The sequence below is a fragment of the Anabrus simplex genome, chromosome 3 (genome assembly GCF_040414725.1).
Source record: "Anabrus simplex isolate iqAnaSimp1 chromosome 3, ASM4041472v1, whole genome shotgun sequence".
Lineage (NCBI taxonomy): Eukaryota > Metazoa > Arthropoda > Insecta > Orthoptera > Tettigoniidae > Anabrus > Anabrus simplex.
Genome location: NC_090267.1, coordinates 462,180,538 through 462,208,490, shown reverse-complemented (window position 1 = coordinate 462,208,490; position 27,953 = coordinate 462,180,538). Strand labels below are relative to the sequence as shown.

Genomic DNA, 27,953 nt, shown 5'->3' with positions numbered 1-27,953 from the left:
AAAAACAGAATTATAAATAAAATAATGCTACTTTTATTACAATTCCATGTATTACAATGTCCAATAATTCTTATCTTAGCCAGTCTTGAACTCTTCAAACATTATGGAACAAAAAACATTCAACTCTTTTCTTCACTTTGAACAGTCACTTCTTCAGGCTCTCCCTGTGTCAAAGCTGGAGTGTCTGTGTGAGTGATGGCTATTACCCTCTCCTTACCAGCTACTGGAGGAAGTTCCTGGAAGTGAAGGAAATGCTGTACATTAGATTACTGCACACAGTTCTCTAATCAAAAATGTGGAACATACCAGGATCTACATAAAAACTAGAGATCACCAGTCTATCAAAGGTTAAACAACATTTATGTTTCAAAATTAACATTTTACGTTGTTTAAGTAGAATGAACATTTTCTTTTCAGGATTGCTTAAAAATATTATGTAGTAGGATATAGTCCCTGACCATATAAGATTCAAGAGTTGCAACAGGCTGAATGTTTAGGGCTACGAAATTGAACTTTTGTGATGCATCACTTTTAGAAGCTTATTTTTGATGAATAAGTATGTTACAAGACTAGCAATAACTACAGTATGTGTACGTGTGCGCAAAACAACTAATTAAAATCTGGTGTTGCTGGTTTATTCCTCATGTTAAAAAAATTTCAAGTGGTAGGATATATTTTCTAATTAGCACAAGATTTTAAGTGATCCAACACCTTGAAAGATTAGAGGAAAAAGAAAACAATAGCACCAAAATTATTCAAAATTGAGAGCTTTCTAAAAGACTGCATATCTGAATCACTGGAGAGGTGAATTAAAATAGATTCTCATAAGTATCCCCTTATTTTACACCAAGGTGTGAACATTTCTTAATGAAGCTATTAGAGGAAAGAAATTCCTCTAAGTAAAAGTTCTGCTGCCATTATGATTGTGCTACAATCTGTAAACAAGTATGGCAATCAATTCTTAGAGCTATACTTATTCAACATGAAACTGCAGAAAAGAGCAAGAACATTTCTCATAAGCAAGAACTCAGAATTACATTTTGGGCAATCTACGATGATTTGGACTATTGTGAGTAATGAGAGTATCTTGATTTTGCGTATTTATTGGAATGTCATGGTTAATTAATTGTTGGTTGAACATATTTGACTATTTTGATTGAAGACAGTGGGAAGAATTCTTGAATGCTCTAAGAGTTTGAATACGTGGGTGTAATTTTAGACACAGGGAAGTGTAGATTATACTTCTGCATGCAATTTCATTCAGAGGCTTCCTACCATTACAGTCTCCAACACCTCTCCAAATGCTTGCCAAGGTTTAGTTTAGTTCATGCGCTCTGAACTAGTATTAAAATTCAAGGCATGTAATAATATGGCCAGGAATTTTATTCCTATAGGAAAAAGACTGCAGAACATTTGTCAAAATTGCACAACAAATATTGTGTCAAATCCACTACGAAAAGGCCTGACAGTATTAGTTTGGGAAGCATTCTGGAGGGCAGAAGTTATCACACTTTGAATAAAAGTATAGGCAGGTAACTAATTTATAAAATCCAATTGCAAATATGATACCACCTGTCATTTACAAATAAAGGGGGGTCAACAAATTATAATTTAAAATTCTGTCATTCACTACTGTACCAATAAAATTAAAACCATACTATTGGAATAACGAGGGATGAAAGTACTCATCTATAGATATACCTTTCTTGGAGCTTCAATTGTAAGAATACCATCTGACGACAGTTTAGAAGTCACAGTTTCAGGGTCCACATCCTCTGGAAGAATGTAACGCCTCTTAAACTGCCGAGAAATGAAGCCATGTGGATCTTTTCGTTCTTCGTGTTTTCCCTCAATAACTAGGGAGTTTCCAACTGTTTTCACCACTACCTCCTCTGGTTTAAACTGTTGGACATCTAAATTAACCTAAATGAAGAGAAGAAAAGATTCTGGAAGTTGAAGTTTCCACAGCTTTAACAAAAATTATATTAGCCATCTGAGGAGGAATATTCTATGTTATGTACAGATTAACATTTCAAATACATCACAGTATCATTCATCACCAAGGTAAAATACTTGGTACTTGTCCCATGGTAGTCCCTTCCGACAGGAAAAATCTATAGCCGATTTTGCCTTTCCTTATAACGAACACTACTGATCCGTATTTAGGGAAGTCACCCAGGTGGCAGATTCCCTATCTTTTCCTAGCCTTTTCTTAAATAATTGCAGAGAAATTTAAAATTTCCTGAACATTTCCCTTGGGAAGTTATTCCAATCCCTAACTCCCTTCCTATAAACTAACATTTAGCCCAACTTTTCCTCTTTAATTCCAACTTTAAGTTCATATTGTGATCTTTCCTACTTTTAAGACACTACTCAAACTTATTCGTCTACTAATGTCATTTCACACCATCTCTCCACCGACAGCGCAGAACATACTCCTTATAATACCAATATAAAATCGTCCGTTATTGGAAATTATAAATTTTCCAGCCGACTCGTTCCTTGTTCCCAGAGTTTAGCCCCAGTGTGCTAAGTTGGGCTTATCAGATGGTAAATAGCACATATGTATTCAGGACATATTTTAGGTTCCCTATGGGAATCATCTATATGATGTGATGGCCAGGCAGGCATCAATTTTTGGCAATGGCACAAAGTCTCTCATAGTGCATTGGCACTGCCGGTGGCTCCAGTAGCCTACACAGTGGTTTCCACGGTATGCACTAGCCACAAGTCTTGGTAGGTGTGCTATTTACCATCTGATGAACCGAACTTAGCACACTGGGGTGAAACGCTGAATCAGGAATGGGTCAACTGGAAAATTTATAGTATCGAATAACCAACCATTTATATTGGTATTATAAATTTCCTCATTTGGGATAAATATTTTTTAGACTCCCTATGGGAATGAAGTATAACATACCCCTTAATCGAGCAGCTCGTCTTTCTCCCAAGTCCTCCCAGCCCAAACTTTGCAACATTTTTGTAACTCTAATCTAGCTGCTTTTCTTTGGATTTTTCTAGTTATCCAAGAGTTTTCCTGCCCTTAGTCCCACTATTCCCAAGTGATTTCAAAGAAATCCTGTACATTCAGATTGATTTTTCTGAAATTTTGTACAACTGGAGGAGTCCGATTTTGTCGAGTCAAACTGGTAATTTTAAATCACAGGCATCAAGAACTGCTAATTTAACCTACATTGATGTAAAGTATTTTTTTCTGTAGTTTTTAGAAAATTTATTTCCACGCTGCATGGCACAGTTGCTGAATTGAGATTTTTACTCAGGTGAGCTGTAGCCAAGCATTCAAATCTTCTAGAGGAAAACATGGCAAGGCAGAAATTCTATATAATTAGTTACCTCACGCAGTCAAAATAATCACCCTCGATCAAATAGGAGTAACAATCACCCCGATAAAGAATTCTTTCAATGGATTTGAAACATCTGTAACCAGTATGTCTTGTACATACAAGGGCATGGTCCAAATGGGATCACTGAAAATTCTAGAAAAAAATGTATACAGCTATGATATGCAACAATAGGAACTTAAAAATTCTAAATGGCTTACTTTAAATCCTTTATCGTCGTACTGGATGTTTGAGAATCCACTGTGACGAGCTGACTGATGACGCCAAGGTCTATAAAACATCAGGCTACGATGTGGATGCAATAGTTCGTCAGTTAAAAGACCGAGACCAAAGTTCTGATCAAACAGGGAACTTGGTCGAGACCAAAAGTGATCCCAGTCATCAAATACATCGCTCATAACTGAAGGATAGAGAGCTAAGAGACAAAGTAGATGGGGTAATAGAATCATCTGAAAAATAAAAAGGTTAAAAAAATATTTTAAATTTTCAAAACAACTTGATAAAATTAAGTAGTTCAAAATTTGCCATTTTTTTATGCAGAGATGGGAAGTGCAAAAGTTGTGGTGCCTTATCACTCAAGTGAATAATCAACTGCTACTGTCAGAAGTATTTTATACAAAAAAAAGCATGCACATAAGATGTCAGTCATCCTAATTCACAATACCATTATCCTTTAGTAGGACAAAAAAAAAAAAGCTTGAAAATACAGTCAAATTTATTATAGACTTGTGAATTTGTGGTATAGAATCAATATATACCAGACAACAAGCATCAGGAAATTACTTAACTGCCACTAAGTTAAATAGGTGAAATTAGATTGGTCATACGTTGCAAAAATGAACTAGAACAGAAGCGAGAGCAATGGACTAGAATACTTGGAGCTGGACAATTATTGTCCAACTGTGACAAAAAGGTAGGGGGAACACTTTCGAGTTTGAAGCATTGCACGTCCTTTGCTTCAATGCAAACAAGGAGAACTAAGTCTAGAAATAAACTTCAACCATTTCATCTATTCTGTATGTGGTTTATCTTTACAAGTAGCAACATGAAATCATTGAATCTTATACATAAATACTTCAAAAAAAAAAATTATAAATTCTGTTTCACTGCAAGCCAAGTGCAAACACGTACAGTTAGACAATAAGAACCCCAACTGACCTGTATTCCATTTTCCTAAACTTGATTGCAATATAGAGTTTTCAGTCGTAAAACTGAAAATTGCTCGCATCCACAGCTGAGCCAAGGGCAGCCAGCTGGCTGTCTTGCGCCGTAACTGCAGCCCACCTAGCCACCTCTTCCCGTCATCCATTACGGAAAAAGCCGAGTTAGGTGCACGATTAGCACAACACGCATAATCTGTCAGACTTGACTAGGGTAGGCCTACGGACAATTTAGAGAAGTACTAATATTTCATTCTCAGCCAATTTTTATTTTTCAATCAGAAAAATCATTCTTGGGTTAAACAAGATTATGCAAATACTCGTTCAGTAAAGGAGTCCATGGATATAATTATGGGCTTTTATTTGTGGGGTACCCTGAAAAATAATGTATGCCACAGTAGCAGACGCCATTTAAACAGCAGAACAAAGGACCCACCTGTTCTTCAATATTTTCTTGGTTTCTCTAAGTGGAGTGCTAGATTCGAGACAAATATGGGTGTATTATGCCCCATGCAATCTTACTTCCTGGGGAGCAACCCCCGCCCGGGTCAAAAAAGTTTCTTACAATAGCGGCTGGGTCAGATTAGACCCGTTGTGTTAACATCTGTTCTTCCATTTAGCCTCGTTCTTTCAGTGTTTTGCACCAAGATTCTTAAAGTATATATACTGTGCCCAAATGGATAACACTGCACTGGCTGCAGGTGAAGGGAGAGGTACGAAACTGCTTAGTTCAATCGGAACAATCACTCAGGTAGGATGCTATGCAAGCTTTATTGTGGAATAGGTTGTCGGTTTTGCAGAATTGATATAGATGACCATAGGGAACATGAAATATTTGTCCTGAATGAATAAATTTACAATACCAATATAATGGTCCATTATGAATTTTCCAGCTAACCCATTCTTGGTTGCCCGAGTTTCGCCCAGTGTGCTAAGTTGGGCAAAACGCTGGCAACCACCAAGAATGAGTTAGCTGGAAAATTTATAATAACCAATTATGGACCATTATATTGACATTTGCAGTATCAGTACGTAAATATTGTGCGAATGGTTCACAGAGGAAAATAATATTGAAATAAGAGACATTTCTGATGAAGGACCACAAATCATACTTTCAGATTTGTCATGCTCCTTACAGTGGTACTAAATTCTGATAGAGCAGGTATGCATTTCTTAACTTTCATTTTGTAATTTCTGGTATATTTTTGGTGCCATTTGTTTTTTTAAATTTCAGGCCTAAAAGTTAGGTGTTTATCACTGATCGTTAGACTATTGTGTTTATATAGCCCAGTGCATTTTAAATTTGTGTAAAGATTATTTTCAGGTGAAAAAAATCTATCTTTGTATCTAATCAGGTCTTGCAATGCCCCAGGGACTTCTCGCAGTAAAAAGGTGGTAATCAGGAGCACTGTCCAGTTTGCTTATCATAAGAGGCCATCGCTATATATATAAAAAAAAGGGGGGCACAATTTGACAACAGAGGATGCACAGCCAATGAAACTTGGCAGGTTCTACGTTGGGAGCATAATCCACCTTCCAGCAGGTAAAAATAAAAAAAAAAATTGGGACTGCACAACCTGGAAAGTTGGTGTAATTGATGTTACAGCTAATAGATGTGGGGGCTCAAAATGCATTCAAAGACCATGACGAACCTAGTGCACATGCTAAACGTAATGCAGTTTTAGACTTGCACAAGTGCTTCGGGAGTTGCAGCGCGTACTGATGTCACATGACTGGTCTAAAAATTGAGAATGCAGCCTTCCTACATACAATGCACATTCATAGTGCCATAGGAGCTAAGGGCTTAGAACTCATTGTGGGATCAGCAAAGTGAGGCAATCCTCTTGTCCACATGTTCTTTACTTTTATTCATAATATTCTAAATCAAAATACACAATGAGAATTAAATTGCAAATAAAATATCTAGCACACATGTTGCTATATTTAGTTACACATCCCTAATCATTCATTAATAACAAAAAGGATGTGGATCATAAGTGACCCAGCCACAGTTTGAGGGGGTATGCAGATTGCCGTGGTTGTGTTAAAATGATCTTCACATCATGCCACAGAGTAACATCGAAACTAAAAGAGTGCCTAAGTTCATACACGATGCCACTGAGGTGATTGTACAGTGGCTTGGCAGTTTGTTGTTCACCCAGATTGCTAAGATTCAAAATATCAGCAAGGAATCTGAAATAAACTCAAACCCCAAAATTAGCTAGAGTGTCTAAAATTATTTTTTAACAAATTGGCTTTATGTTGCACCGACACTGATAGGTCTTATTGCAACACTGGGATAGTTAAGTGCTAGGAGTGGAAAGAAGCAGCTGTGGCTTTAAGGTATAGCCCCAGCATTTGCCTGGTGTGAAAATGGGAAAATAGGGAAAACCATGTTCAGGGCTGCCAACAGTGGGGTTCAAATCCACTATCTCCCAAAATCAAGCCCAACTGCGTGCCTCTAAACGCATGGTCAACTCACTCAGTGGCTCTTAAAATACCCACCTCCTGTATAAAACCTTCGGTTTAGTCTTACAGTTTAAAGAGGAATAGGTGCATTTTAAATGATCAGGACAAAATCACCTTCACATCTTAAAATCCCAACTAGGGTGTATATTGTGTGTGAACTGCAACCAAGTTTTGGAGAGTTCCAGAGATTGATGGACTGGAATATATACCGATTGACAGTTCACAGCACGCAAAACAGATCAGATGGGAAATATTGATTGGAAACTAATGCTGATAACAATGCACTGTAGTCCTGTTTTCCCTAGTAGATCAAACTATTCACCAGGGAAGAGTTTTTCAGGTGGTAGTGGCAATTGTAGAATTGTATGGCAACAATGAGTTTTAATTGTGTTAAAACACCATTAATTTGTTACCCACAGTTATGTTTTGTTCACATTTTTAAAATTATCTTGGCATGTTTTTAAATTTATTATTTTTTTTGGCTATTTGCTTTACGTCGCACCGACACACGTCTTATGGCGACGATGGAACAGGAAAAGCCTAGGAAGTGGAAGGAAGCGGCCGTGGCCTTAAGGTACAGCCCCGGCATTTGCCTGGTGTGAAAATGGGAAACCACGGAAAACCATCTTCAGGGCTGCCGACAGTGGGGCTCGAACCCACTATCTCCCGATTACTGGATACTGGCCGCACTTAAGCGACTGCAGCTATCGAGCAAAATGCTCAGTCATTGAAAATCACCTCTTAAACAGCATGTACCCCTGGTGTACCTTCGTACTGCAGTTTTGAGAGGACGAATGCAATGAAACATCCGAGACCTTGAGAAGGGACAGGGAGGGAGGAATTTATCAGCGACAAGGGTGAGCATTACCAGTCACGTTTGCGCTAATTTCTGTGTGTGTAATAGTTTGCTACTGTACGTTTCATAGTTTCTTTACAACTTATTGTATTCATGTGTTGTGTAATTAGTGCGTGACGATGGCTTCAAGTCATGACATTTTAGCTTGGTTTGAAATTCCTAGTGATCAACTCGAGGGCGAAAACAGTCGCTCGGACTGTTAAAATGAACACGGTGAACATACTACGGATACTGAACAGTCCCAGCCAGAAGAATGTGCTGATGGTACCGTACCTGGAGGAAAAAATCTATAGCTGGGGAACAACATACAGTATGTTGGAGGTAAATGAATTTTATGTTTATATAGTGAAAGATAAGGTGACAAAGTGGGGCAGATATCCACCAATACGAAATCCACGTCCTTGTGTAAAGGGCACTGTGAAAGATGTAAACACTATTTTAGAAAGTTGGGAATCTATTGTTCCAGATGCAGTTAACCATTTTAGATTTATTACTATTTGTAATTTTTAGTGTTCTTTATAACCATTTGAGATGTGTTATGTTCATTTAATGTGTTAATACATTTACGATTGAATTGGTATTTAAAATGTAAACACGTCGTCATACCGTGAGCATTTTGCTCAATGCACGACCACTCATTCCTTTCATCCTAGCGATCACTGGCGGGTATAAGTTTGTATACTATATATCAAGGCTGGCCCACAACGAGGCTCGCGAGCTGCATGCGGCTCTCGAGTCAGTCTCGTGCGGCTCGACACCAACCTTAGAGTAAAATTAAATGATATAATTAATGGAATCCAACAACCTCTCACAGCCGGCAGCAGTCAATAGCAGTGATGTGCGGCTTAACATTATCAGCGTTGTAGGACAATGATGAGATAGGGAGGTGAATATAGTTTCGGGGACTTCCGTTAGATAGTGCTTTGAGCGGGAGAATGTGTCAGCCAGTCAGTGTCGTGAGGTGAAGCCAGTCCCGTTCACGTATAGGCAAGAGCGAGTGCCGATACTTTTCTGTGTGCCGTTTCAGTACAGTTGTGGCCTGGTGTCCGAACAGTTGTGATGCTGTCGGAGAAGCGTAAATATGAAGAGGTGAATCAAGCTTTTAATACCGACTGGGAAAAATTCTTTCTTTCAGAAAGAAATGGTAAGCCAATGTCTCTTGTGACAAATAACATTGTCAAAGTTAAAGGCCAGTAATCTAAAACACCATGACACTAACCACAGTGGTTTCAAAAAAGATTTTCCTGTTGGCTCTCAGTTAAGGGAAACCAAACTGAAATCACTAAACTCCATGGTCAGAGTAGAGTTATGTCAATTTTTTACCAAGGAAACATGACAACAGAAGCTGGCTTCATCTTGGCTTTTAATACTGCACAAGCAAAAAAATGCCTTGAACAGAAGGAGAGTTTATTAAGAACATGGCACAAGTTATTTCTGTTTTAGAACCCGAAAATAAGAAACTGCAGAAAGTGATCGATGAAATGCCCGCTGCTAGACACACAAGAGAGGAGAGTTTCTGTTAATGTGGATAAGTTTAATAATTTAAAAAAAAATTTAAGCAAGTACCCAGCAGTGTATCTCTGGACGAGTCTACTGATAAAGATAAACCACAACTAGCCATATTTGTGAGGTATGGGTCAAGGGACTTGCAGGTGGAAGAACGTTTAGACGTGGTTACTTTGAAGGATACTACTCGTGGTTGTGACCTTAAAGAAGCCCTGGATGGTGTTTTACAGAAAAACTCAGTGCCTATCGGTAATAGTCATCATTGCTACCGATGGTGCACTATCTATGAGTGGCACGAAATAAGGGCTTATTGGGCTTTTAAATGCCCACATCAGTTCCCAATTTCCTACCTGTACATTGTATTATTCACAGAACCTTTAGCAGCACCTGCATGTTATGCAGGTAGTTCTAAAAATTGCGAGCTGTATTTGCTCATGTGCCAAAACACGCCGACAGTTCAAATTTTTATAGAAGATATGAACAATTACAAGCTTCCTGATGTATATTGTTACTGTTGAGTAAGATGTGTATCTTTAAGCAATGTTCTTGGCATATTTTGTGAATTACTTGATCCAATTAAACAGTTTATGGAAGAAAAAGGAAAATCATTTCTTGAACTTTATGATCCCCAGTGGTTGTTAGATTTGGCTTTTTTCACAGATGTGGTCCAGCATTTAAAAATGCTAAACATAACATTACAAGGAAGAGAAACTTGCAATTTGGCTCAGACTGTACTTAGCTTTCATAGCAAGTTAAAGCTTTTTGAGAAAGACCTTCAGACTAAAACATTTTCTCACTTCAAATGTTTGAAGAAAATTACCGAAAGCCTTCCTGACGTTGAAGTGGAAACTGAAGACTACACGAGTAAAATGTCTGGCCTTGCTGAAGAAATAAATGGCAGATTTAATGATTTGAGATCGCTTAAACCTTCATTTTAATTCCTGGAAAATCCTTTTGTTGTTGATGTGGGCGATGGCTGTCCTGTTTCATCATCAATAACAAAGGATACAGCAGCTGTAGAATTGGAGCTACTAGAACTGCAAGACGACGAAGGACTAAAAGGATTCAAACGAAGAAGCGTTTCTACCATAGAATTTTGGAAGAATGTTCCAGAAAAATATCCACTAAAAAAGAGTGTGCCAAGAGACTTATCTCAGTCTTTGGGACTACTTGTGTGTGTGTGTGTGTGTGTGTGTGTGTGTGTGTGTGTGTGTGTCACTGTACTCAGCACTTAAATTTATTAAATCTAAATATCAATCTGAACTAACTGATGAACATTTAAGTGAACTTGTGCAAACTCCGCTTACCAATTCTCAGCCAGATTTAAAAAAAACTAACAGCAAAAGTGAACATTCGAAAAAGCACTTCTCAGAAGTAAAATCTCATTCCTTGGTGTGTACCTGAATAATGTTCTGTGTAGTGTAGAAAATAAATGGGTAAATGTTCCGTACCCGGTTCGTGAGTGATAACCCCGCCTACTCGAGCTGTAACCAAAGAACGCCTGCAGTCAAGATTTATTTAAATAGACCCACATTAACAAAATTCGTAGATTGAACCAAATACAGATGGAACTGAAAGTGCAGATTCTATGTAGGGTTGCCCGAAATATTGCGGTTTTCTCCTTTTGTTCCGCGTGCAGTGTGCCCTTTAAAACTTGACACCGTAATTTTTAAATATCGAGGTTTAAACAAAGAGCGAAAGAGAGCGAGCGCGGTTACGATGAGGGTACAAAATATTCTCTACCGTACTCTGACCAAATATCAGTCATCACAGCCGAGAACAGCTTGTCTGGATGTGTGCTACCCGCTTATTCTTTCTTGGTGCTAGTGGGGCATGTACTGTAGAATTTTTTGTCAAGTGACTCAACTCACCCCACTTCAGCAAGTTTTTGAAGTTCGAGGAAACAAGGTTTAGAGGAAAAGTTGAATTCTGACATGTGTTTAGTGTTGAAAAGCTATAAGTAACTCTCCAAAATAAGAACCGGTACCTTTCCATCGAATGCATATATATAGGCAATAATTGCAGCGAAGCACAGAAACAGGAACTTCGTAAATTTAACTCCAAACATAACTATCTGAATAGTTCAACTATGATGAGAATTCTTAGGAGCTTCACAAGGAAATTGTCGAAGAAGAAAAAAAAGTTGTAAACTTGTGAAACATAGGTTCATTTCAACCTGAAGACTTTCGCATTATTACTCTGTAATGGTTGGCTGTGATCAGCGTACTGGCCTTCGTTTCCCGGGGTCTGGGTGTGCAGTCCCCAATATCCCTACAACTCTCACCACATTTACCACTATCCTCCACTCCGCTAGAAATAGCCCCACAAGTTTATTATTATTATTATTATGTCGTAAAACAAGTAATTCACACTGGTTTATTATTACCGGCAACTGGTCTCTTCTCATTCACTGACCATGGTGTTTGCGCTGTACAGCAAAGAAATGCAAGTGCTCCCTTGTTTGCCATTTGGAAATCCTAAATCTGAGAACATCTACCTCGATACGCTGAATAGAAAGAATAGCCTACTTACCTTAACAGACTTTCTATATACGCACTAGTTCAAAGGAACGATGGTGCTCGACAGCAGTGAGCAGCAAACTAGATACAACGGGCAACACTCCCTGCTATCAACAACAGTACGGTATTGGAGCAAAGCGCTGTTTTATATCACCTTATGACACGTCGAACCCTCCTTCATTCTGGAAAATTCGTTATCTCAACTGCTTTTGGCAACTAGAAAGTTCGGCGTGGACACGAAAGGGAAAGGAGGGAGAGAAACAGGCGTGTCAGTATGTGTGCGTCAGTGAGCCCCTCTCCTACTCATCCCCTTGACTTGGGGAGAGGGCTAAATTCAGCCGCAGCAAGCGAGAGAGAGAAAGCAAATAAGATACGGAGTTCTTCTGCTGGAAACTTCTAGTCGTAACTCATTGCTTCTCGGTTCTCGACAATCGAAATTGCCTGTTCAGGCCAAAAGATCATTCTTCGAGAACGAGGCATCAGTTGCAAAGCGTAAAATAATGTACGATTCGCACATTCAACTTTGTGACATTACTAGCAAAATATCCGTGCTTCGCTACGGTTTTAAACTGAAAGTTATTAGTCAAAGTTGTTTTTTCTGCTACCGGTAGTGGCTTTACGTCGCACCGACACAAATAGGTCTTATGGAGACGATGGGATAGAAAAGACTAGGAGTTGGAAGCGGCCGTGGCCTTAAGGTACAGCCCCAGCATTTGTCTGGTGTGAAAATGGGAAACCATAGAAAACTATCTTCAGGGCTTCAGTGGGATTCGAACCTACTATCTCCCGGATGCAAGCTCACAGCCGCGCGCGCTCAAACCGCACGGTCAAATTGCCCGGTATTAGTCAAAGTTTTACATTTTGGAGAATTCACGATTGGCTGAGCCTGTACAATTCGCCCTCAATTCGTACGTCAAACGGTTTTGTGGGAATGATTTTCTGATCTAACACTATTTTTGAAACTCGTACAGAAGAACTGGAATGTTTTAAACCCTACCTTATTTAACATCTAGAACGTAAAAGCGACCAATCTGTGAAATTTTTATTTTGAACGTCGAACAGTAATAGAGGAATGAATGCCGTTTTAGGGGGTGAATGTTTTAAAATATTAAGATCTAGGATATAGAAGACCACCCTAAACGTAAAATTTTAAGTTCGGCGTGAAACTGTTTCGGAAGAATGGATACTGTTTTTGAGAGACAACCACTACTCATACCCCTTCGGGGAGAAATATTTTGAAGCATAAGATATTTTGTACCTAGGACATAAAAGAACAACCGTATCGTAAATTAAAACTTTGTATGTCAAACGGGGATGAATAATTGGAGGGTCGAATAATTTCGTTTTCGGAACAGATTAGGGCTGGAACGTTTAAAAATACTTCCTACTTCACATCTAGGATTTAAAATATATAGAGCTATTTGGAATGTTATCTTAGTACGGTACGTTAATCTATTTCGGAGGAAGGAAGGAATATATTTGTTTCTGGATCTTAATCTCCATTTAATTCTCTGAGGGGTTAAATTTGCTTGAAACCTCCTGTGATTTAACACCTAGGATATCATATGAAATGTGAACGTCGCAATTCAAATGGTTTCATATAAATACATATGTCATTTCCCGCCCCCTAGTAAAAACCCCTTAGGGGGTGTACTATATTATCATTTAAAGTCAAAGACAGAATTTTATATTTATAGAGGGCAGCACCGATCTGATAAAAATGGATGAAATTAATAGTATACAGTCTCAAAAATGGTTCCAGTTTTGTACTAAGTTTAAGATTATTTCGAACCCCTATATATATATGGCAATAAAGAAGAGAAATCGAAAATTCGAAATGTCTGATTCCAACAATACAGATATTAGGCCATTATGGAAATGTTTTTTGTGGGCATTTTGAGATGTTAGAGGATAATACACATTTCTGGGTATGCAGTAAGAACAATATCCAGACGGATAAGCTGTGACACATGTTTAGGTCTCTTGCAGAGTAATAAGAGATGACCCCTATTTTGAAAAACTTCAGAGGTGGGTTAATGGTGGCAGCATACTGCGTTGTCCGTCTGCGTATCAGTGACAGGAATATTTACCTTGTTGCTATCTGAAGACTACAAGGAAGACTACCTGAATTCTGAAAATCAAAAAGAATGTGTCTTCTCTATCCAGAGCTGCTTTAAAAAGAGATTAAAATTAATAGTTCTGGTTTGAACGCCCTCATTGTAGGCGTGACAATGATCTGATAGTTTGTCTACACTTTCCTATGTTGCGTTAAATAATTATAGAAAGCAGATGAAGAACACAAGTTATATCAGCAGTAAGGATAAAAAAAATAGTAAGTGGAGGAAGCTGTCAACGCTCCACAATAATTGAGCTTGTGAATACTGTTCTTAGTGTTTTCTTTTTATCCACATAGAATGTTTTTGTAACTTCAGAGAATGCATTCATTGATGTGTGGGTTTCTTAGTATCATTTTACGAAGAGAGTGCATTTATTATAATCATAGTGTTGATCTAAATGTAGTGAATGTGTGTGAAGTCATTCTGATTCGGACACGCCCCCCTTTTCTCTCGGCCTCAGTTTGACAGATAGGCTTTAACAGTAGATGGCCCTGACAACACCACATATTTGGTTGGCATTGGCAAATTCGGGCACGTTGGCAGCCTGTATTTTAATGGAGGGAACATAGATAGATTGCTTGTTTTAGGTAAATTCGCTGTCAGATAATTTATAAATCATTTATAATAAAACCTGTAAAATCATCCGTCTGGAAATGTTCTTGTCTCATTGTAGATTGTACTAAAATCTGTCCCTAAAGCCAGTATATGTTTTAACTTCACATCCGTGAACTTGAGAAAATCATGGTAGCATCTAGCATGTATGACAGCTTGTTGGTCAGATTGCGCTGCTTACGATACGTTACGAAAGAGTTTCCGAAGCCCGTGGAATGCAATTGATTCGCTGTTGATAGCGATAGCTTTCGTTGAAGCTCAAGCTATATGGTACTATAAATTCCTGGAATTTTAAGTTTAGAATAATGAGTGGAAATCATGGAACTGCATGTGTAGTGCTTGACCGAGTATAGCACATCGCCTTGGTACACCTACTGTGCATTTTTCGTAGGTATAATAGGGTTATATTATATTGCTTTTAATCACGTAATCTAGTATTGTTCTGGTTCAGCTATATTCTGTACCTAAAAAATACAATTCCCTGAGCTTTACATAGACCTAAAACTGTAATTTGCGGTTAAGAAAGTTCCTTATTAGCATTTGTTGAGGTTATCTGAGACTGCGTACACTCGTTCACTTTTGAATGTGATAATTCGGTGCATAGATGTAATATCTGCACGCGTCATAATTGGAAGTTCGACCTCGAATTGCTTTTATTGAATAATATTACGCTCGTGATTGGGGCTATTACTCTCTTATTCACATACAATATTGTTACGCTTGTTTACCGTTATCAATAGTATTACTTGATGATTTTACGTATTTTATGAGATTGTGCATCGGTTTCGTATATTATCTCTTGTTTACAGTATGATGTTCGTTTCGCTATTTCTATATTTCTAGGGTGTGCCGATGGAACTATAGGTACATGTGGGTACCGGTACGATGTAGTTTTAGGCTTAATATTTATTCGTGTCAGAGGTACCAATATATACCGTACAAGAGATACTGAATATATGTACTGAATATGAAAAATGTAGGCCTACATGAACAAATTAATCGTTTATAGTTATAAATTTGCATATGAAGTTTGACAAATGGAAAAACACACATAAAATCCAAAAAGAGAAAGCAAGTATTATATGAAAATATGTACAATATGTACACAAGTTGTGACCAGTATTTGGATTGTTTCCAGCCAGTGCCAATTCCAACCCTGTACATGAATCTGGGCATAGACGACAGTGCAAGAGGTGCCTAGAAGTCTGTTCCTCTCCACATTCGCACAATGAGTCCCCATCATGCACGATGCCCCATTTCATAAGATTGTCCTTAGATCTTGCAACGCCGGTTCGCAGTCTAACTTCCATATACCCCATCCCTCTTCGTGACCAGGTGGCAACTTTTCTTCAAGTTCAACATGTTCCGGATGATCTGGGTACCTTTGTTTCCATAGCTTAACCCTGGCCTTTTTTTGGGTCAGAATCAAGTGGAATAGAAGACTGTAGAAAACTCTTCCTGGACTTCAGTCGAGCTGGTGGTGGCTGATGTTCATGAAGGGGATGGGCTGAGATGCTGCAAACCTTTTCTCTCAATATTAGCGGACACCTCACGTCTGATATCAGGAATGCGTTCGGTAGCCGAGAGACCGCATGAAAACTGTGGTAGTGCTATATTCACAAGGCCAAAGCTGAACGTAATATCTACCTCATCTACCAAGATCTATGTAGCTGTTATGCCTTTAATCTCAAGCTACATTGAACATACCTATCAGATTCCAATCTAGCGGTGAGGTGAAGCAAAATTATCATTATCTCTTAAAATTTTTGGCCGTGAGTGTGAAATGTAGAAAGTTTGTCAAAGAGTTCTCCAGATATGAATTCAATTGCAGATAGATTTTATATACACTGACGAGTAGGAAAAAGTCTGCATCATTTCAGATTTCCCAAAGAAAGTGATTTACTTTATTAAAATCAATGACTAACTTGTGTTGCAGAGCCATCTACAGTTAAAAGCTGGTAGGTATGATTGACAACGCTGTACCTATCTCTCAAGCGGAGGCAGAGAGAAAAGGGGGTGTGTCCGACTTGGACTTCACCCATATTCACTACATGTAGACCAACACGGTGATTATGGTAAATGCACACTCTTCGTAAAATGATACTAAGAAACACACAAATCAGTAAATGCATTCATACAGAGCTCGATAGCTGCAGTCGCTTAAGTGCGGCCAGTATTCAGGAGATAGTGGGTTCGAACCCGACTCGGCAGCCCTGAAGATGGGTTTCCCATTTTCACACCCTTCATACCATGGTCACTTCCTACTCTTAGCCCTTTCCTATCCCATCGTTGCCACAAGACCTATCTGTGTCAGTGCGACGTAACAACTTGTAAAAAATAAATGCAATCACTGAAGTTAGAAATACACATTTTATGTAAATAAAAACAAAACTCCCGAGAACTACTCACAAGCTCAATTAATGTGGAGCATTGACAGCTTTCTCCACTTAATATTTTTATCCTCGCTGCTGATATAACTCTTATACTTATCTGTTTTCTATAATTATTTAACACAAATAGGAAAATGTACGCAATAAACAATCTCTGACCATTATTCTCACACCACAATGACCACGTTCAAACTAGAACTGTTGATTTTCATCTCTTGCTAAAGCAGCTCTGGGTAGAGAGAAGAGAAATTATTTATGATGTTCACGATCCAGGTAGTCTTCAGAAAGCAACAAGGTAAATATTCCTGTCACCGTTATGCAGGTAGGACAATCTCTGCTAATCTCGTGAAACTCTTGAGTTTGTCAAGCATTTTTAATACATTTCTTTGTGCACATTCAACACTAACACAACTAGCAGTGGCTTCTGAATAATTTAATAAATATTCATTTTGTTGAGACCACTTGGATATTTTACTATCCACTAAACATGTCATTTCTTTTACAGACACCTGATAATTATTGACAAATTCAAAGACATTCATATCTTGGTGAATTTTGAGTAAATGGCTTACTTTTGGCAAATCATCCATCTTAATTTTCCAACTCTTCCATTCTCCTACCTTCAGGATCTTTTCTTTTAACAAATATTTTGGCAAATTTGGGAAAATAGACATGTATCAGGAAGAAGCTCATTAGGTTTAGGTGGTAGTATGGTTATGTTGCCTTTACTATCACAAACTGCATCCCACGTGGACAAACTTTCATCTGTGAAATGTTTCATGCACAGACTGAATCCTTCCCAGGTTCCCCAATTACCCCGTTTAAAGTGACAAATCCATTTTTGTTTTAATTCCTCATCTGAAGGAAACCTAAAAGAGGTAAGAAAACCTTGTTTTTGTGTTATAGTTGCTACGTTACATATTCAGCTGCACCTTCATAAATAATAATGTTATTGATTTAAAGTCCTAGTAACTACTTTTACGGTTTTTGGGACACTCCAAGATGCCAAAATTTTGCTCTGTATGAAGTCTTTAACATGCCAGTAAATCTACCGACATGAGGCTGACATACTTGAGCACTTTCAAATACCACCGGACTGAGCCAGGATTGAATCTGCTAAGGTACTCAACCCTGCTGTGCCTTCACATATTTCTATAATAGGTTCTACGTATGCTTATTCGATCACTTATATATATAGGGCCTACGAACATATTCATGAAAAATAAAGCGAAACAGAAGACGAAGTTCACTACACATCAAAATACACGGATAACTCCCGCGCTTTCACCTTGGCCTCTGCTGCACGTTGCCAAACTTACATGACTCTGGCTTGTAACTGTAGTCGGCTATGTTGTGTTGTTATTTTTACGATTGTCATTTAACTCGCTACTAATGTGATAACATATGAATAGTAACACAGTAAAGGTTTCCACCTATTCAGTACTAATATGTATTTACAATATTATAAATTACATGGAACTAGTTTCGACCCACCTAGGGGTCATCATCAGCCATATTAAAGCATACATAAGTTTTTTGTCGAATCCTAAAACATGTTATTTTTAACTGTAATAATTTATAAGGTGAAGTGTGGTAATGAGATGAGAAATGTTAGTATGGTACAGGTGAGTAGTAATTAATAATAATACGAGAAATATATATACAAAGTTCTCAGTTCAATACGGACCAACAACATGAAATTCATAACCCTTGACTAATGTGATAACCAGAGCAATTTTCACTGGGAGAAATGAGAATTTACAGCAAATTATTCTCAGGGTTAAAAAAAACTTGCTCAATTCGCCCTTGTTTGTATCAGAATTTAACGTTGTTTAAGAAAAAGTTAGTTCATTATCATTTCCTTTCACTCACATGTTATGGTTATTATTGCACTGCATTTCTGCACCATCACAAACATTTTCAGAAATGTATGCTGCCACCTCCGACACGAATCATAGCTTTGAGTCTTTGAGAGCGTACTCGTGATAAGTGCGCCAATGTCCTCTTGAGGAATGAGCTCCCATTCTTTTTGAAGGACTTCCTGCAGCTCCTACATAATCTCTAGGGTAGTCCCTAGACTATGACTACACACTTCTCATCCAAAACTGTCCCATAAATGCTTAAGTGGGTTGAGATCCGGGTTGAGATCCAGACTGCATGCAGGCCGTTACATCTCTAATTTGTTGAGATACTGAAGAGAGATCATGCTACATTAGGGTGCGTACTGTCGTGCATTAAGTTAGCAGAAAATCTTTACTAATGAATGGTGCAAAAGGAAGAAAATGTTCTTCCAGGATTTCTTAAATATAGCCACTGGTTGTAAGTAACCCACCTTCCACGAAAATTAGCTCTGTTTGAGTAGCCAAAGAGATGCCTGCCAAAACCATTACAGAACTGCTACTGAAAGCTGTCTGTGAAGAGAAGTTACTTCTCATGTTGCCTCCTCACCCTTTCTCATCGATCTGGGGATCTGATTCTAAAGTGCGATTATTCTGTAAAGAGAACTGTTCCCCACTGTTCATCAACCCAGTCCTGATAATCTCTCTTGAAACATAAATGACTCTGTCAATGTTGACTTGATTAATACTTGATAGAGCACAGTGTAACAACTCGGCCATATAATGCAAGCTGTATCCATCTACCAACACTACTGCCCTAGCAGCATCTTCACTCTCGTAAATGCTGCTTAACGAGTAGGAAGTAAGAGAATCCCCTGCCTCACACTTGGAGGCATAGAATTAGGGGATAGAAACAAAGATTTGTGCTCTTGTGATAGGCAGTAATTTTCAGTTGAATAACCTATAACTTACTTTTTGGGACAGTCTATTGTTGCCTTTTGTTGAGTTCATTCCATTTGGCACTCTCTGAGAAAATTTTCTAATGTTCAGTACATAGTAAAAAGTATCTGACCGTGCGGTTATGGGCGCGCGGCTGTGAGCTTGCATCCGGGAGATAGTGGATTCGAATCCCACTGTCTGCAGCCCTGACGATGGTTTTCCGTGGTGTCCCATTTTCACACCAGGCAAAAGCTGGGGCTGTACCTTAAGACCACGGCTGCTTCCTTCCAATTCCTAGACCTTTCCTATCCCATCATCGCCATAAGACCTGTCTGTGTCGGTGTGACGTAAAGCCAGTAGCAAAAAAAGTCTCTGAGGAGAGCATGAGAAATGTTAAAATTTCATTATATCTATTTCTCAGATATTTTAAAGTGTTGCGTTTTCCTTTTTTTTCTTTTCTTTTTGCTTCGAGAAGCTATCCCTTAAGAGTCATTTTTAGATTACAAAAATTAGGTATGTTCTTTAATAGTAAATACAAGGCACTCTTGGTGTTACCAGATACAATAAAACTCATGGATGGTGGATGACAGTACATTGTTGTAATGAATGCTGAGTATGCAACTTCTTTGAAATCTCTCAAGGAAAGACTAGGTGAACAACTGATAGGGAATTGCCACCTGGGTGAAAGCCCTAAATGTAGATCTGAGGTGATTGATTGGTTGATTGTTTGAAACTATGTTGGTGAATTAACTTGGAATGTCAAATGATTGGCCTCGTTTCAGGTTATCAGAAGTGGTAAGACTTCTTTCAGGGTTGTACGTAAGCCTGCATGTAAATATCGCCACGGCTGCTTCCTTCTCACTTTCCTATGCCATTGTCACCATAGACCTATCTCTGTTGGTGCGACTGAAAGCAAAGCAAAGCTTTTGGTGAATGCCTGTGGGACTTGCCATTCCAAGTTTTTACAGTCTAATGGTTTCATGGTAATATAGTCCTTACCTGCTGAGAGAGTGGCTCTGCAGTTTGGGTCACATGGGAGGTAGTGGGTTCTAACCCCACTGTCAACAGCCCTGAAGATTGTTTTCCATGAGGTTTCTCATTTCCACAGCAGGCAAGTGTTGGGGCTGTACCTTAATTAAAGCCATGGCCGCTTCCTTCCCACTCCTAGCCCTTTCCTATCCCATTGTTGCCATAAGACTTATCTCTGTTGGTGCAATGTAAAGCAAATTGTAAAAGAATAGTCCTTACCTGTGAGGAAGTTGGCTACACAGTACAGAAACTTGTATTTGGGAGATTGCTGCATTCAAAGCTTACCGTCAAGAGACATGAATTCAGTTGTTTCCAGTTCTAAAACTATGGCTGATATCTTTTCAGTCCTGGCATTTTCCGATCCCTGCTTCTCTTTAAATATATCGAAGTTAGTGCGACGTTAAACATGTAGTAACAAAAATAAAGTCTTTGCCCAATGGGTGCCTCTAAAGACAGCTTACTTCTTGAAGAAGTGAGAAACTTGCCCATGTCATTCTAAATCAGTAACGTCCTTGAAATGTATTGAATTTGGTTATTGGAATGCATTCATTGGAAAAGCAGAAAATAGTCATATTTCGCCTGTATTATCTTAATAGTGACAACTGCCTGAAGTAAAGCTATTTGTAAGCTTATATATCAGTGGGTGCAAATAAACAGATGCTCACATGCCCAGGGTGCCTAAATTAGTTTCATGGACCCTCTAAGATTCCTGTAACACAGGTGACAGAATTTGAAAGGAACTTGCCAAAAAGTTCATGTTCTACAGTGAATCTTCCAAATGTTTAAAACTTTGTATTATTTAGTGATGTCTGTTACATAGTTATAACTCTACAATTTAGACTTGAACTTCCTGATGTGCATGTTTGACCAGGAGCATACATCCTTTTCCTGCCAGGAATCTTGGTTCACCAGTGAGTGCATACTGGAGCAAGCGAGTAGGCTATATTGCGTCGTTTGTATGTAGTTGTCTGCAGTGTCTTGTTTGAGAGTTTTTTTAAGGATTACGTATAAGGAGTTTGTGTCTGTAACCAGCAGTTTGTCACATCCAAGAAATATTTTGCCCTTTGGCAAAAAACTAAAGACTTCAGTTCTCTTAATCGAATAAAATCTATCCGAAAAAGCACAGTACTATTTGAAATAATAATTGAATGACTATTAGTATAAATGGACCATCAGCCACGGCCTTTAGCCCAACAAAACCCATTCAAAACTGGTTTCTCAAAAACTCATGCCAGCCTCGCTATAAATCAGTTATGAAAAGTCGGCCTGTAGATTTTCTGGTGAACCTCTAAATTCTCTGTGCTTATCTGCACTCCTACTATACAGGCTTTCCAGCTTACATCTAGAACAGTGTTTTCCTGTTTCGCTATGAACCAGGGTGCAGGATCATAGCTGGCTCACCGGGCGAGTTGGCCGTGCGCGTAGAGGCGCGCGGCTGTGAGCTTGCATCCGGGAGATAGTAGGTTCAAATCCCACTATCGGCAGCCCTGAAGATGGTTTTCCATGGTTTCCCATTTTCACACCAGGCAAATGCTGGGGATGTACCTTAATTAAGGCCACGGCCGCTTCCTTCCAACTCCTAGGCCTTTCCTATCCGATCGTCGCCATAAGACCTATCTGTGTCGGTGCAACGTAAAGCCCCTAGCATAGCTGGCTCACTCCAGTATTGTGACATGCACAGTTATCATGGCCAGTTTTATGACTTATAATATTTGAAACATGTATGAGATGCAACAGCTGCATCATCAGATATGGTAAGTAAGTTGTATCATGCCACAAGATACAGTCATACTTCAGAAAGTTTCAGGTTGTCCTATATGCAAGAAATGATGTAAATAGTTTGTTGTGGCAACATTCATATTGAGAATCTGGAATACAGTAGGAATATCACTGTGGAGAATTACTACAACATACAACACCAAGAATTTCTCAATGTCTTGTATAGGAGACACTTCTCATGGACATCACAAAAAGCCTAAACACACGTCTGTCATCATGACACACACTGCGAGTGATAACATACTGCGACATCTTGATCAGCAGAACAAGTCAGAGGCAGTTTGGTTTTCATTTTCCTGTGAATGGTATAGATGTGCAAGCAGGAAGAAAGATGATAGGTGGTTTAATTTAGCCCTCTCCAGCCCACGCTGCAGATAGCAGAATTCGTCATTTCATTTGAGCCGAACCTTTGTTTTATAGAGGATGGAAAAAAATCTATGCCCTTCTAGTAATTTATTGAATGTAATATTTTTAGTGACACTGATGTCTATCAATAGAAAATTATGGACCTTCGAGTATTTCACAGTAGTCTCAGAAAGTAAAGTGTTTTACGCTCCTCTTCACAGACAGGGAAACACACGAAGACCTAATTACGTCGAGATTCTACATCACAAAAGTCCTTGAAATGTACAAAAATGTGTCAAAATAACAAAGGGGCTACTTTAGTTTTAAGCAGCTGCTCAGAGTAGTTCAACAAACCCACACCTCAGGTAAGTACACAGCTATAAACACTCTTACCAAGCCAGTGGCTGCATGATAGCTGTCGGCTTGCATTCAGGTGATAGTGGGTTTGACCCCCACTGTCGGCAGCCCCAAAGATAGTTTTCCATGTTCTCACCAGGTAAAATCTGGGATTGTACCTTCATTAAGGCCATGGCCACGTCCTTCCCTGCCCTATCCCATTGGCGCCATAAGACCTTTTTTGTAAACACAAATTGTAAGAATATATATATATACTTTTGCTAGTTCAGCTTTCATATGTTAGCAACAGATGTTCCTAATTATTTCTGTGCTTGGATTATCACTGTACCGGGAGGTACACCCCTATGCCGCACTTTTAAATCTTGCGCCAATGAAACCTCCTCTACAGGAGAAACACCGAATTTGGAACTTGACTTACTTAAACTTTTCCTCAGAAGATGTCACTACCGTAAGTTTTTTTATGGTGAAGTTTCCTGAACTGTGTGCATTTCAACTTTTTTTTTTGCCGTTCTTCAAGAAGTGTGGACATTCTCTCATAGATGTCTCTGCTAAAAAACTATGATCATGCACCCTGGTGTGAAGTTAAGGAACTTTCTTGAAGAAATTTTGTATGCCTAAGTTTGTTCTTTGCTAAATTTCGTTCATTCATTGGTGGGTTGGCAATATTTAACTTTTCTTTCCTCCAGTTTTGAATTTAGCCAATGCAGAATTTCTGTAGTTAATTTCCTACCAATCACAGGCTTCTTCTTCGATTTGGTGTGTAACTTTTAAATTCTCTAATAAAGTGTGAGGGTGTGGCTGTTTTATTCATGAAAGGTCTCAAACTTTCCCTGAGGGTTTATAAACTGCTGATTTTCATGTCTCTTGGCCATTTTGATCAACATCTATCTAAGTGTGTGGATGTGAAGCAGGAGGCGGGTGGTGCCTATTTCATCAGGCAGCAGGTCTTCAGCAAGGTAATGGCCATTTAACATCTTTATTTCTTGCTAGCTCAGCAGTTTAACCAGCGAGAAAGGTCTGAAAACTTTACCATGTAACCTGTCTTTCTAAACATGTAATTTTCTGCCAGTTTATGTAAAAACTTAATTAAATCTGTAACTGTAATTCGGGGATAGAGAGTGATTTACCCTCTCAAGCTCCCCTTCATTTTGGTTTGAGGTGACTACGTTTTGGTAACTGATTTTCTTCTCTTCCTTAATGTCTTAAATAATTTTTATACGAGTCACCTCCATAGTTTGGGAATAGCCCCTGTTTCATCGGCCTAGTGCCTTTTAGGTTTTAAGAAGCTACATAGAGGAGTGCAAGTGTTCGCCTCCTTTCATTTTGTTTTCGGGCCATTTATTTATCTGTTATTTCTTCTACACGAAGGCCCTGTAGGCTGGGTACGAGATACCCCTGTTTCATTTTTGTAAGTTGTGCCTTGTTGGCCAGTAATTGTAAGTTTCTGATATTGCCTTGAATAGGCTTGAAAAACTGAGAGCGTGTCAGCTCTTTTCTAGTGTTGTTTGAATGCCTCTGGGAGGCTTGACATTGTAAAGTGGGAGCAAGTGCTCCATGTTATTAGGGGATTTCTGCCCTTGAACTAATTTGGGTGTTGAGGTAGGAGCTCGAAATTGTAAAACTAGGGGCTTGTAGACCAAGAGAGTTAAAATTCTTGGATCCTGTTAAATTTTGTTGTTATTGATTGTTAAAACTCAGAAAATATAACCTTGTTAATGTTTTAAATTAACTTTGATTTGGTAGTTAGACCCATTCATCCCGGCACCTTCTTTCACCTCTGCTGATCCACCAACCACGGTAACAATCACAATACTGGAAGGAAAGTACATCGCAGAGGTCTGAAAAGGCAATCGTAATGGAGAGATTGATCATTGACAGGAGTATCGTTAAATTGTGAGGAATCTTTCTTTGAATTAATGGAATTAATGCTGGGACCTGAATATTTTATCATTACAGGGGGATTATCAGTGGAGATTTCATTGTATTTGTTCAAGAGATATTAGTTTCTTGAGCAATTGCAGATGATTTGTCATTTGAAGAGAGCTGCATTTTAAGCTTAAATATGTTGTGTTCTTCTTCGTTCCTTTTGTGCTAATATAGTTTCACTTTTTAGAGTTGAATACAGAGTTTTAATAAAAACAAGAGAAAGCATAATTCAAAAGAAAAAGATCACAAAATTCGCTATGGTCGTGTGACAAGAAGTCATGTGGATACAGGGTAAGGGGTGCGAGGGCAAGCATGGCTGCTGCGCAAATGCCAGTCTCAAGTCTCAAGGCCTGACAGACATCTGTTCTGTACATGGTGAGACTTTCTTATTATGGTGTTGTGATGTTTTAAAGTGGTAGGGCAATTGTCCTTTCGTTTCACATTTACTGTAATTATTGCATAATGAACAGTTTATGAACATGCATCTGTTTGAGAGAGCTAGCAGTGTCTATTATGACTAGCGCACGCACACACATACACAGAAGGAGGGCAATTCTATTCACTTTCACTTGAGAGGATCATGAGATTCTCGAGATTTTGGCTGATGGCCTCGAGATTCCTGAGCGAGAACAATTCTTATATCTGGTTGGCAGTAACCTCAAGCCCCATATGGTACTTCACAGTACCATGGCTGAATGGTCAGTGTAGTTAGTGACCATCGATTGAGAGTGCCCCAGATTTGATTCCCAGCCATGTTGGGCATTTTAACTTCAGTTCATTCCTCTGCTCAGGGGCTGGGTGGTTTTCTTAATACATAACACTCGATCCCAATTAATTGTGGAAAGGGCAAGAAAAAGATATGATACATTGCAGTGTCAAAATCAAAGTAATGATACAAATAATCACAATCAAGTATCTAATATTCAGGGTGTCTCAAACCTCTCAGGTCAAATTGAAACAGGTGATAGTGGACCACAACTATTATATTGAGATAGGGAACCAATGGTCGGAAATGCATATTTATTGTGTTATGGACATACACAGTGTACACTGTTTAACAACAATGTAGCTCATAGTAATTGTTCAAAGTGATAACCGCCAGTCTCAATGCATGTATTGCAACGGTGCAAGCGGTTCTGCTGCACACTCGCAAAGGTCTCTGGTGTCTGTCTGCAACAGGCAGCAGGTAATAAACAGACTACTGTACACATTTTAGCTCATAGCACGTGTGTCATATGACTGCATGCATCGCACCGGCACATTAACCTGTGCAATATGCATACCACTATCCCTTCTGTCAATTGTCCATTGCATGAGACAGCTTGTGATGTGTCCATGGTGAGGTGTGTTACTGTGTACAGTGCATGACGCGTAATCTAAGATGGAACAATACTCATCACGAGTGTTGGCAGATGCATTTAATGTACGGTGCGGCAGACTGTAGTGCCCGTAAAGCAGCACGAATGTACACAAAATGCTTTCCCAACAGGCATCGTCCTAATTGGAAGAAGTTTGTCTCCATGGATACCGTGGTGTCATTCATGCCACAGAGAGCCAGTCAGGGTTCCCGCCAAAGACATGTCCGAACACCAGACTTGAGAAGATGGTGTTGGATTATGTGGCCGACCCAGCAATAAGCACCCATCAATTGCCCATGAAATGCACACTTCGAAGGATACAGTGTGGAGGGTACTGGCAGAAAAGGTATTACACCCATATCATAAAGAAAGTGTGCAATCGCTGGGACCAGTGAATTTTTAGCCCCTCATTCACTTCTGTCAATGAATTATCCACCGCAGTGCTGTAGTGCCAAACTTTGTACAGTTTGTATTGTTCGCGGATGAGTCTTATTTCACCCGTGATGGTATTTTCTGTAGCCAAAACACCATGTCTGGAGCGAGGACAATCTCCACGCCACCCACATCGGTGGCCACCAGCAATGATTCTCTGTCAGCATATGGGTGGGCATTGTTCAAGGACCTTATTTACTGCCTCCCCGTTTGACTGGTCCACATTACCTGGTGTTCCTGTGAGATAAGTTCCCATAGTTTCATGGAGGCTGTACCTCTTATTGTCCGTGAAAGGATGTGGTTTCATCACGACGGTGCATTAACCCACTTCGATGTTAATGTCCGCAAGCACCTGAACAACGCGTACCCTCATTGTTGGATTGGAAGGGGAGGTTCTGTCCCACGGCCAGTGCGATCACTGGATCTTACACCACTGGACTTTTTTCCTCTGGGGTTATGTAAAGTCATTGGTGTATGAAACCTCCTTGGAAACAGATGAAGACCTGCTTGCTAGGGTCCAAGCTGCCTGTCTCCTGGTACAACAGACACCAGCGATCTTTGAGAGAGTGTGGCAGAACTTCATGCACTGTTGCCATGGATGCATTGAGACTGGCAGTTGTTACATTGAACAATTACTATGCGCTACATTGTTTGTATGCTGTGTATATCCATAACACAATAAATATGTACTTCCAACCATTGACTCCCTATCTCAATATAATCGATTTCAATTTGACCCGAAAGGTTTGACACATCCCGTATTGTAATTGCGCCTGCAAAAAAAACGCTATGTAACAGTGATGTTGGAGAAATACTGACCCACAGCACATATCTCATTACAAACTAGAATTCTTTGAGGATTATTGCGCAGTATTGAATCTTAGATGACAGATCCTTACCAGCCAAAGTTCTAAGCTGAAATATTTTGCATAGCGGTTTTCACAGGCGCAAAAACAATA

General features: G+C 39.1%; 2 protein-coding genes across 9 annotated transcripts in view; one reads left to right on the top strand and one right to left on the bottom strand.

Annotated features, from left to right (window-relative positions):
• Window positions 1–10: 10 nt before the first annotated feature.
• LOC136867436 (alpha-crystallin B chain) lies at window positions 11–12,078 on the bottom strand. Its single transcript, XM_067144639.2, has 4 exons — window positions 11,886–12,078; window positions 3,563–3,811; window positions 1,702–1,923; window positions 11–236 (listed from the first exon to the last, which is right to left on the bottom strand). The coding sequence occupies exons 2-4, from the start codon at window positions 3,809–3,811 to the stop codon at window positions 120–122; spliced, it is 588 nt and encodes a 195-aa protein (XP_067000740.2). The 5' UTR covers window positions 11,886–12,078; the 3' UTR covers window positions 11–119.
• Window positions 12,079–14,050: 1,972 nt separating this feature from the next.
• The window catches only part of LOC136866515 (nudC domain-containing protein 2), a 34,423-nt gene continuing 20,520 nt past the window's right edge, over window positions 14,051–27,953 (top strand). The window contains exons 1-2 of one of the 8 annotated variants that reach the window (XM_067143561.2): window positions 14,094–14,186; window positions 17,122–17,286. The gene's annotated coding sequence lies outside the window, so the exon portion shown is untranslated. Of the gene's footprint in view, window positions 14,577–14,668; window positions 14,993–15,034; window positions 17,287–17,847; window positions 17,870–27,953 lie in introns of those variants that run through there. The other 7 variants (XM_067143560.2, XM_067143557.2, XM_067143558.2 and 4 more) reach the window with 7 other exon arrangements.

Excerpts from the sequence above, each read along its gene's own strand:
- LOC136867436 (XM_067144639.2), bottom strand. The coding sequence starts at position 3,811 with ATGATTCTATTACCCCATCTACTTTGTCTCTTAGCTCTCTATCCTTCA. Across the intron at positions 1,924-3,562 it reads ACGACGATAAAGGATTTAAA|GTTAATTTAGATGTCCAACA; the intron begins GTAAGCCATTTA and ends CTCTTCATTTAG. Across the intron at positions 237-1,701 it reads CAATTGAAGCTCCAAGAAAG|GAACTTCCTCCAGTAGCTGG; the intron begins GTATATCTATAG and ends CTTCACTTCCAG.